Consider the following 12,013-nt stretch of genomic DNA (forward strand, 5'->3'; position numbering starts at 1 on the left):
GTGCAGTGAAACCGTACGGATGGCTCCAGAAAACCTAGACAATCAAGCCTACCTAGAACACAACAACAATGATTATGCACACTCGGCGTATCACAAGCACTGCTTTACCGTAACTGTTGTCTCCTCCTTTCATGCGTCGCCGAGCAGTGATGTAAGGAACCGCATAATGGCAATCACCAAACCCACACCTACCATTGTGTATAGATGTGTCACATCATCTGTAGTGAGACACGACACCTTCATCTCGAAGCGCTATGCATGAGGGATGACGATAGTGCTAGCCCCAAGAAGGAAAACAACATCCTGAAGCCCACCGTTCTAGCGACGACGTCGTTAAAAATCTCGCTCACGAACTTGAGATCGTTTCCTGTTTATAGAAGACATAATTCTCTAGTTGCTTCATAGTAGTAACTAAAAAGCAACATTGTTTACTATTCTTTTACATAAAGTAATTTAGCATAACCGATAGATCCCAAAAGAATTAAATATACAAATAAAGTAAATGCAATGAAGGATCAAAAGAGTTAAAGAATATTGTCATTAGCTAAATAAACACATCCTTAATCTTGATCTATAGTGCTTGCTCGGACTTTAAACTAGAACCATAAATTATTTTAGACTTCATACACTAGACTCTGATTTGGGGGGGGGGGCAGCGCCCCCCTTACATCAACATGGTCCCCGGTAATGGAGAAGCCTATGAGCAAAGAACCCTCATTGCTTGTGTCCAATGGTGCATCTTACACATGCACGGTGAAACCGAAGATTGCTCCATAAAATGCAGAAAGTCAAGCCAATCTTCGGCATCACCGTCCATGTGTAATGGCGATCACCAATCCCATGAAGTTGAAAATCGGGGTTACGAACTTGAGATAGTTTCCTATTTATAGAAGACATAATTCTCGAGCTGCTTAGTAGTATTATATAGCAACATGTCTGAGATTCTTTTACATAGGTAATTTATCACAACTGATAGATAATTATAGAAGTAAGAAGTGAAAATATACATATGATATGTCTCCAGCGTATCTATAATTTTTATTGTTTCATGCTATTATATTATCAATCTTGAATGCTTTATATGTTGTCTTATATCATTTTTTGGGACTAACCTATTAACCTGGTGCCTAGTTCTAGTTCCTTTTTTTGCTTGTTTTTGGCTTTTCAGATAATCGATATCAAACGAAGTCCAAATGATATGAAACTTTACGATGATTTTTTATGGACCAGAAGGGACTCTAGAAGGTTCAGGAGGAGGCCAGAAGATCTATGTGTGAGCCACGAGCCCCAGGGCGCGCCCCAGGGTGGTAGGCGCGCCCCTGAGCTCATGAGCCCCACATAGCATCCCTTGACCTAATTCCACCTCTGTAAATTCTCAAATATTCTCAAACCAATAGAGAGCTACCCGGACACTTTTTCGGCCACCGCAAGCTTATGTTCTTCCACGGTCCCATTTGGAGGCATTTTCTTGTACTTTGCCAGAAGGGGAATCGGTCACAAAGGACTTCTGATGATGCGTGAGTAGTTCACCACAGACCTACGGGTCCATAGCTAGTAGCTAGATGGCTTCTTCTCTCTCTCTTTGATCTTCAATACAATGTTCTCCTCGATCTCCTTGCATTTCTATCCGATGTAATCTTCTTTTGCGGTGTGTTTGTTAGGATCCGATGAAGTGTGGGTTAATGATTGGAATATTCATTAAAAGTAATTGAGTTTTTTTGAACTTTATTATGCATATTGTTATAGCTTTGTATTTCTTTCCGATCTAATCGTTTGGTTTGGCCAACTAGATTGATTTATCTTCAGTGAGACTTGTGTTTTGTAATGGGTTAAATCTTGCGGTGCTCTATATCCCAGTGACATAGTAGGGGACAAGACACATATTTGTATTGTTGCCACTAAGGGTAAAACGATGGGGGTTTATTCATATTGATTGGGTTTACTTTGTCTACATCATGTCATCTTGCTTAAGGCGTTACTCCATTTTTATGACCTTAATACCATAGATGCATGCTGGATAGCGGTCGGTTGGTGGCGTAATAGTAGTAGATGCAGGCAGGAATCGGTCTACTTGTCTCAGACGTGATGCCTATATACATGATCATTGCCGTGAATACGTTATAACTATGCGCTTTTCTATCAATTGTCCAACAGTAATTTGTTCACCCACCGCATGGCATGTGTTCGAGAAAGAAGCCTCTAGTGAAAACTATAGCCCCGGGTCCACTTTAATTATATTATAAAAACCAAAAATACTTTGCTGCAATTTTCTTTACTTTATTTTATTTTGTAATTTATCTATCTACCTATACAAGATTTGATCCTTGCAAGTAATGAGTTTAGGGGGATTGACAACCCTCTTGCCCGTGTTGGGTGCAAGTATTTGATTTTTGTGTGTGCAGGTGCTGTTCACGAGGCTTTGCATGATTCTCCTATTTGTTCGATAAACCATGGTTCTCATTGAGAGAAATAATTATTTCTACTGTATTGTATCTCCCATCATCTTCGGGGAAAATCCCAACGCAGCTCACAAGTAGCAGCTTCCCGAAATGATAAAATATAACAAGAAAAGAAATGTGGTGAAGTATAGAAACCAAGGGTAAAAGAATATTTTCATTAGCTAAATAAACACATCCTTAACCTTGATCTATGGTGCTTGCTCCGATCTGAACCTAGAACTATAATTTGTTTCATAATTTGTACATTAGACTTTGATATGGACTTTCTTAAGAAGTCCCGAAGTAATAATTAAAGTAATTAAGCATGCACATTAACCTTTAGTACTTCATTCATACGGGTGCATAGGGTGCCTAATGTAAATAAGATATTCCAAGAGTATTAGTCACAGTTGTAATTAATATTCCTCGCAGCGCATCCCCCCATCCTGCGCTCGTGCATGCATTCTCTTTTAGGTGGTGTTTGGTTCTCTAGTTCTAAGACTTTTTCTAGTCCCTAGGACTTTTTGAAAAAGACTCTCAAGAAGGTGCTTCTAAGGACTTTTAGCAGAAAGTCCCAAAAAAGTCCCACCATGTTTGGTTTGCTAGGGACTTTTTTTGGTCCCAACACAAAAAAGTCCCTAGAACCAAACACCCCCTTAGTTTCTCGGCTCCTATTCCCACACATGCATATCTCCATCCTCTCATCCCCAAACATGCATGATTAAATGCCTCTTTCAATTGTGTTTTTTAGGCTCGTTTCCCAAACACAAGATCATGAAGCCACAATCTATTAAGAGCTAAGAGCTGTTGAAAAATAATATAAAAAATTACACACATACTATTCAGAATTCAAATGGATATCTAATGTATCACCTATGTTTTCAAAAGCAATATTTATCTTTACTAGCAAAAGATCTCGCGCATTGTAACGGGAGAAAAAAATACCACATGCCCCGAACCCAATAACCATGACTCAAGACCCCAATAAGTTCACGTCCTTTATTTCAATGCATGGAATCCCATATGCGTTGTCGTTTATCCTCCTTTTTTCCACCCTCACTGATAGTGGCCTCAATGCTCACACGATCACAACACGTTTGAATCTGGTCAATTCTAACATGTCTCTCTCTCGGCATAAGATGATAAATCTGCGTTTTTTCCTACGAGGTTTTGGCGAGGCGTGCATGCGTGCTTATAGATTGTTTCTTTCGTCTCCAATCTGGTTTTTGATGAGGTGTTCATTTTTTATCTGGATTGGCACTGGTACAAAAGAAAGATGGGTCATGCACTATTCATTAAGATTGCACCTTAAATAGCATTTAAAGATGCTTAACAAGTTAAATAACATCATATTCATATTCTGCATATTTCTCTAATCAAATTCCATATATGACAAGTTAAATCTAGAGTTAGCGTCTAAAAGATATGGATATTTTAAAACATCATTTGATATGGATTGTAGGTTGATTAACCCAAATATCAAGGGGTTCCCTATAAAAAGTGAAACATTTACCTGCTTTCACTTAAAACTGGACTACAGGTTGGTTACAAAATACAACATGGGGTTCTTTGCAAAAGTGAAATATTTTCCTCATTTGACTTAAAACTAGACCGTGTGTTGATTATCAAAAACATCATGAGGGTTTTTGCAAAATGCACAATGGCTAGGAAGAAACAATCTTTCTTTTATTAGTAGGTAGTAGCAAAAAAGCCCATGCGTTGCAATGGAAGAAAAAATACCACGCGTCTCTAACCCAATAACCATGACTCAAGAACCCAATAGGTCAATGTCCTTTATTTCAACATGGGATCCCATATGTGTTGACGCATATCCTCCTTTCCACCCTCGTTGACGGTGTTCTCAGTGCTCACATAAATACAACGTGTTTGAATCTGGTCAATCCTAAGGCGTCTCTCTCTCAGCATAAGACGAAAATCTGCTTTCTTTTCCCTTGTGTGATTTTGCCGAGGCGTGCATGCATGGTTATCGATGGTCCTTTCGTCTTCAACCTGGTTTTGTTGAGGTGCTAATTGCAATCCGGATCAGCATGGGTACGAAAACGAAGAATCATACGCAATTAATTAATATTGCACCTTAAATTGCATTTTTTTAAGCGGTTAACAGGTAAAATAACATCATATTCAGATTCTACACATTTTAAATCAAATTTCATATATAACATGTTAGAACTAGAGTTAGGGTTTAAAAAATTATATATTAAAAAGCATTTTTTTCTAGATGGATTGCAGGTTAATCAACCCAAATATTAAGGAGTTTCTTTTTAATTTCTGTCACTTAAAGATAGACTGCGGGCTAATTATCAAAGAAGGCAGGAAGTTTTCTACAAAACACACGACGGACGGGCAGAAACAGTCCTGCCATTTTTATCAGGTATATACATAGACTTGACTTAATTATTCCTTAATTATGAAGGGGTATGGACCTCCACCGTTGATGCGTTTTTTTCTTTGGGAGGGGAAGGGCGGTGATTATTAATTTTGATTGCAATGGCGAATGGGCTGGCCAATGTTAGTTTTGATTATTATTATTATTTTGTTCTTCTCTTCAAAATCAACAGTGATGTTTGTACATCTCAGTGTTTAGGAAATCAGGAGTGGCTAGAGTTGGAAGAGATGCTATGAGTAGCAACAACAATAGTGTGACATTCTATCTCACAAAAAAGAAAGATAGTGTGACATTCTGTCTGGTGGAGAAAGGAGGAAACATGGAAAAGTACTGAATCTCCAGCGTTCTTGCCAACCGCCAACTTTTACTTTCATTGAAGTGGTTCACAACCTTCTCTACTTGTTATACACAGAAGCGTAGTTTCTAGCCATATATAAGAGCAAGACATGGAGTTGGGTCTCCACAAAACAAAAATATGGACGTGGTGAGACCTCGAAGGCAGGAAAAAGAATAAAATCATGTCACAGCCTCATGAACCATCTGTGCTTCTTCCTAGAACTGTTTGCACACATCCACGCGACCACGCACCCTGCAGCCGAGTAACGGGGAGTACACCACCACCACTGCCTGATCATTAGCTTGCTTCCGGTTCTGGACTCCCGTTCTCCAGAACCATCAATTAAATCAATAGCAACCACCAAAAAGTAACAAAAAATCTTGAAATGTAGTTCATCTGCTAGATGAGATCACAAGGCTCTTCTAGCTGCGTATGCCGCCATGTCCAGAGTCCTTCAGATGCTCCGAGTCCGGTTGATCCTGGCGAGCTCCTGCTCCAGCTCGTCGAGGCCACCAACGTCCTCCAGCTCCTGCACTCACCACAACCAGAGGCGCGTTGAGACGGACGGTTTACAAGGAAGATCAGGGTGCTTGTCCCGTACTGTGTCACTTGGGTCAGTGGTCACAGCACAGCACGCGAGAGGACAAAACGATAGGCGCCATGCGCCTCGCACTCACCTTGGGTCCCAGGAAAAGCCCATACGGTACCCCCTCGAACTTGTCCATGTGGTGTATCTGCCACGCAGCCACCACCACATAATCAGCACAAAAATTTTCAGGAAAAATCACCAAGTTGGCACGTACTGGCTACTGCACCCACGAGCAAGAGGTCGTTAGCCTCGCCGTACGTACCTTGTGAGCGGCAGCCACTCGCCGGAAGTAGGGCACGTCCGCGATGGGGCCGACGGGGAACCGGCGGTGGACCAGGCCGTCGTGCACGAACATGTATGCCATGCCGAAAAGCGTAATCCCAAGGCCCTGTAGGAAGCAGACACGTGGCGAGTCAGATCCTAATCGGATGGTTCTGGCAGATGAGACACTGTGGTTTGGGCTGAGCAGGGGTTTGCGAGTGGAGTGGATGGCTTACCGCGCCGAAGCAGAGGCCGGGCACGAGGCCGCGGTGGAAGAAGCCGTAGGCGAGGAGGGCGATGGCCGGCCCGGCGTTGATGATGGCGAAGACGTCGTTGAGCTCGAAGGGCCCGTCGCGCGGCCGGTGGTGCGACTCGTGCATGTGCCACAGGGACGCGTGCCACAGCGCCTTGTGCGCCCACTGCGCCCAGAACTCCATCCCGACCTGCATCACGCCCGAATTTTAGCCTGGAGTTCTTCGCCGCCGGCGAGCAAGAGTTCTATCAAGGTGCCGCTGGCTTACCGCTGCGCCGACGGAGAGCGCGAACGTGCCCAGCATCTCGGTCATCGGCACCTCGCCGCCCTGCACGAGCGCGCGCGCATGTCAGTTTCAGCAACGGCAGCCAGTCAAGCCCAACCGTCCGCGCACTAGAATGGCGGCTACGGCGTCGCCACTCGCTAACGGCAGCGAGGAAAGATAGCGAAAACGAATGGCTGGCACGTACCTCCATTTGCCAGGCGAAGCGGTAGTAGACGGAGGCGATGGCCATGGAGGTGACCCCGAGGCTGGACATGACGGCGGCCACCAGGTACGTCCGCCTCTCGGACTGCTTCCGCGCCTTCCTCTCCGCCACGCGGCGCGCCGCCGCGGACGCCGCCTCTTCCTCCAGCGAAGGCACGGGCTCGGGAGCCGGGCCGGGCGCCTGGCCCTCCTGCGGAACGAAGCACGTGACGGTCTCTTGCCCGCGCCTGCGCGCCGTCCGCGTGAACGGGGAGAACGGCAGAGGCCGGCCGACGCGGGAAGGCAGCGTCCGGAAGCGCGCGGCCGCGGCGAGCAGAGGGTTCTTGACGGCGAAGCTGGCCATGGTGGAGCCCGAGAGACCAGCGGCCATGGAGGGAGGCTCTCGGTACACTCCCTTGGGCGCACTGCACTTTCTCGGAGGCTATAAATGGACAGGGACGGAGCGAGGGAGCTCCAAAGGGGAAGAGGAGAGAGGTGACTGGACTCAATCAAGAAGCAAGGCAAAGACGTCAAGCCGCCGAGAGGATTGGTTTCGTACGCGTGTGCAAACCTGGAGGAAGAAGTAGCAGGGGGGAGAAACTGGAAATCTGGAGGAAGAAGTAGGGAAATCGAAGTGCGCCGTGGGCGCCCCGCGAGCCGTCCGATTCGATCCAACGGCCGAGACCGCGCGCCAGATCGCTCGAACTACTAGGCCGCTTCGGTTACTCCGATGGGGACTGTGTGGCCAAGGGCAGAACACGCTCCTGCCTCGGCTTCCCTTCTCTTCTCTGGACCGAAAGCTCGCGGCGACGCCCGCCGTCCGATCGGATACTTTGGTCTGAGCCCCGCGGGGTCTCGCCGCCATGGAACGGGTTCAAAAAACTCAAACGTGCGCCGGGGGAAACCGAAGAAAAGTATGAGAAAAATGAAGCGGAGAATGGCAGATTGACAGCGCGGCGGCTTCGGCCGGTGCAGAACGAAGGGCTGCTGTTCGACGGAGATCCGTCCACGTAACTCTTTTGCCTGACACGGCATGGACCTATGTTGTACGCATCAGGCATTTAATGGGGAATCGCAGGAGTTTGGGTAATTGACCGCATGTGATGTATCCCCATCGTGAGATTTTTTTCTTTTCTTTTCAGCAAACACATCCCCGTCGTGAGATACGCTCGACGATCGAAACAAATGAAGGCTGCCGCTGCGTGAATGCAACCCGTTGGGCTGTGTAAATGCAGTGGCCCATTTGGCACTCCACTCATGTTTCTCTCTTTTCTTTCAGCAGAGATTAATACCACAAATAAGGTGTTTTCGAGAGATTTTATTATAATTACTAGCAAAAGAGCCCGTGCGTTGTAACGGAAGAGAAAACATAACACACGCTCTTAACTCAACAACCATCACTCAAGACCATAATAGGTCCATCTTCTTTATTTTTGTGAGGCATCATATTTGTGTTGCCGCTTATCCTCCTTCTCACCCTCGCCGGTGATGGCCTCGGTGTTCACACAAAACAATAAAAAATGTGTGTTGAATATGGTTAATCCTAAGACGTCTCTCTTTCCCTCTCTCTCTCTCGCGCGCGATGAGAAATCTGTTGTTTTTCCCTGCGACATTTTTCAGAAGTATGCATGTGTAGCTATCAATGTTTTATTTTCCCTATATGGTTATAGTGGGGTGTTTATTTGCAATCTGGATCGTCACCGGTATGAAAAAAACGAATCTTGCGCTATAAATTATAAGTTTGCTTCCATAACAATATTTTAAAAATATTTAACAGGTAAAATTAACATCATATTTAGATTTCACATATTTTTATAATAAAATTTCATATATAATATGTTAAAATCAAAGTTACGGTTTAAAAGATGCAGATAATTTAGAAAATCATTTGGTTTGACTCAAATATATTCCAAAATAATATTTAAAAAATACTTAACAGGTAAAAATAATCTCATATTCATATTCTACAAATTTTTTTAATCAAATTTCATATATAACATGTTCAAATCGGAGTCACGGTTTAAAAGATATGGATGATTTTAAAAAGCACTTGTTTGACTTAAATATGATCCGCGGATGAATTACTAAAACATCAGGGGGGGTTTTCAAAAAATGTAAAATAACGGTACGGGTGTGACTTAAATCTGGACGGCGGATTGATTTCTGACTTTTGTGTAAAAAATACAAAAGGAACGATTCGTTTTAACTTAAAATAGGACTGCAGGTGGTTCTTGCTTCTCACCGGGATGTGGTGGGAGCTTCTTGTATTTTATTCTCTATCTTCTATAAAGATAAGGCACACAATTTGTGTGCTCTCGAAAAAAAATAGGACTGCGGGTTGAATTCTCTTAAATAGAGAGACTTTTCTAAAAAATGCCATGACGGACGAAAGAAATCCAATTTGCTTTATTATTAGAATAAAGATTAGTTTAGGAGTGTATCTGTAGTGTAAAAAACGCTCTTATATTATGGGACGAAGAGAGTACTCTGTATTTTTTTGGATCTTAGATCCAAATCAGTGTACCTGTAATTGTTATGAGTATGAATAAAGTTACAAGTGTTTCTTAAAAAAATATTGCCTTTGTTCCTAGATGTAACTCGTTTTGGCATTTTAGTTTATAAACTGTCAAAATGTCTTATATTTAGGAAAATAGGGTGCATATTATATTATAAACCTCTTTCTCTACAATGTTTTTTCTTCAAAGATCAACAGAAGTGCACCCAGAGTTCCTTGCGGCTGCAGCCGGGAAGCTTGACCATTTGTCTAATCCTTTACACGCAGAAGCGATGGCATAGGTTAAAGCAGTTGAGGTTGGGCTCGAACCGGGGCTGCATAGGGTGATTTTTGAATCCGACACCCTCACTCTGGACAATGCCCTCAAGTAGAGAGAGCATGATCTGGTGATGACTGGAATCCTCCTGAGTGAGGCTTGGAGCTTATGTCATGCTGGTTTTGATACTTTCGAATTTCAATTATGTAAAGGAGAATGAATAAGATCACCCACGATCCCCATACCGTCGGCGATTGACATTCTGGAGGATTGGTGGTTGAATTCAAGAAATAATTTTCAGGAAAGTGCAAGGAAAGGATTTGACACCATTGTCATCTTCATCTCTTGGAATATATGCAAACAAAGAAATGCGATGGTTTTCTACAATTGGGAGCAGCAACACACCGATCATATCATAGATAAAATGTGGACATGGAGGAGCGCGAAAGCGGTGTGTCCAAAAAGTTTTGTGAGGGGTTAGTTTCTTTGTTTTATATTGGCCTGGTGTTGTTCGAAGAAAAATAAATAAAGAAACTAATTGTAATTGAAAAATATGGTATGGGATGGCTGGTATTCGAACCCAGAACCACCCCATCCACAGCTTAATGCATTAAGCACTCAACAAAGCTAGCTCTTCTGTCCAATTCTATAAAACCGTCCTATTTAACGTTTTCTTTAGTAAGAACCAATATAAATTATCTTGAAAAAAGAAAAGGTAAATTTGAAAACAAGATCATCGATTTTTAGAAATTTCATGAATTTTAAGAAAAGTTCATCGATTTTTCTAAGAAATTCACTGATTTTGAAAAAAGTTCATCGGTTTTGAAAAAAGTTCACAATTTTGAAAAGAGTTCAGTGATTTTGAAAAGAGTTCGTTGATTTTGAAAAAAGTTCATTGATTTGGAAAAGAGTTCATCGATTTTCAAAAGAGTTCATCGATTTCGAAAAAGAGTTCATCGATCTTGAAAAAAAGTTCATCGATTTGGAAAAGAGCTCATCGATTTTCAAAAAGAGTTCATCAATTTCGAAAAGGAGTTCATCGATTTCGAAAAAAGAGTTCATCGATTTTCAAAAAGATTTCATCGATTTCAAAAAAAGAGTTCATCAATTTTGAAAAAGAGTCCATCTCTTTTGACAAAGAGTTCATCGGTTTTGAAAAAAAGTTCATCGATTTGGCAAAACAGTTCACGAATTTGAAAAGGGTCCATCGGATTTTGATTTTTTTTCAAGAAATTGAAAAAGGTTCATGCATTTAACAAAGAAAAAGAAATTAAAAGAGAAAAGGAAAAAAAGAAAAGGAAAGAAAAAAACAAAAGAAGGAAGAGAATGTAAATGAACACATGTGATCTGGTTGTCCTGTTGTTTACCGTGACTTGCATAGAGCGAAGAGGTCGTGGGTTCAATTCCCACCCACTTTCGTGCTTTTTTTGCGGGATGAAAGAAGAAAAAAGAATGTAGAAGGGCCGAGCCCAAGCCGCTGCGGGGGTATGCGCCCGTTAGTGAAAAGAACAAAAAGGGGCGCAGCGGGCGCCGTTTAGGATTTGCCTCAAAAATCATAGTTGGGGGTTTTGAGAAAAATGCCACATGGTACGAGGTAAATTCTATCTTTTTCAGGGAATTCAGAGAGCTTTATTCAACAAATAAACTTTCCGGACCATCAGACATGAGACTAGTGACCGGGAATGGGGGAGCAAACGCTCGCGTGCAATGATTGCCCATGCGAGTCGATTTAGAAGGGAACCGACGATCTTTTTTTCTAGCTTTTTGTATGATTGGTTTTGTTTCTAGTATTTTTTTTTCTGTTCAGTTAGTTTCTTCTCAATAGTGAAAATACACCATTTTTCTAAAAAAAACATCTTGGTAAAAATATATTTTCTTGCATATATGATTTGGTTTTAAAAAATACACCCCATATTTTAAATGCATGGCCAATATTTTTCCAAGAAGCATCAATTTTTTTCTAAAATACAATATGTTTTAAATCCATGGTGAACATTAAAAAAGAGTGATCAATGTTTTTTTGTAAAATTTTCACGCATATTTGAAAATGTCCATGTAACATTAGAAAAAACTCAGAGTAAAAAGGCTGGAAAGGCCAGTGCAAACCAGAAAAACCAAAGAATAAATTGCTAAAAACCAAACCATACTAGCGCTCGGGGAAACAAACATGACGACACCCGAACTAGGCGCCCGGTACGCAAAGCGTGCTCATACGTTATCATAACTATAAGACGCAATGGGCGTCATATAGGAGCACTCCTGTTTCTATATCAATTATACTATATAAATTCCCTAAAAAATTATACTATATAAATCTCTTTTTTTAGTTGTTGACTGTTCTTTAAGATAGCTACCCGCTTAACAAAATATGTGCACCTCGAGGATTTTCGAAAAAACATGCCACATTGTATGAGGTTCTCTCACGGCATTTTATGAGAGAAGCGAGAAACAGCATTTTGTATCATCGATCTTAATTTTCGTCTATACATTT

The 12,013-nt window shown here is 42.1% G+C and overlaps 1 protein-coding gene across 1 annotated transcript; it reads right to left on the minus strand.

The window, feature by feature from the left end:
- Positions 1–5,176: 5,176 nt before the first annotated feature.
- LOC119355991 (beta-carotene 3-hydroxylase, chloroplastic-like) lies at positions 5,177–7,350 on the minus strand. The gene is made up of 6 exons (XM_037622885.1): positions 6,756–7,350; positions 6,554–6,613; positions 6,269–6,475; positions 6,034–6,159; positions 5,860–5,916; positions 5,177–5,711 (listed from the first exon to the last, which is right to left on the minus strand). The coding sequence occupies exons 1-6, from the start codon at positions 7,140–7,142 to the stop codon at positions 5,637–5,639; spliced, it is 912 nt and encodes a 303-aa protein (XP_037478782.1). The 5' UTR covers positions 7,143–7,350; the 3' UTR covers positions 5,177–5,636.
- Positions 7,351–12,013: the final 4,663 nt, after the last annotated feature.

The sequence above is a fragment of the Triticum dicoccoides genome, chromosome 2A, assembly GCF_002162155.2.
Source record: "Triticum dicoccoides isolate Atlit2015 ecotype Zavitan chromosome 2A, WEW_v2.0, whole genome shotgun sequence".
NCBI lineage: Eukaryota > Viridiplantae > Streptophyta > Magnoliopsida > Poales > Poaceae > Triticum > Triticum dicoccoides.

Bases quoted from the DNA above. Each gene is read 5' to 3' on its own strand.
- LOC119355991 (XM_037622885.1), bottom strand. From the start codon at position 7,142: ATGGCCGCTGGTCTCTCGGGCTCCACCATGGCCAGCTTCGCCGTCAAG. The intron at 6,614-6,755 runs GTACGTGCCAGC...GCGCTCGTGCAG, and splicing joins GCTTCGCCTGGCAAATGGAG to GGCGGCGAGGTGCCGATGAC. The intron at 5,712-5,859 runs GTGAGTGCGAGG...TGGTGAGTGCAG, and splicing joins GGCTTTTCCTGGGACCCAAG to GAGCTGGAGGACGTTGGTGG.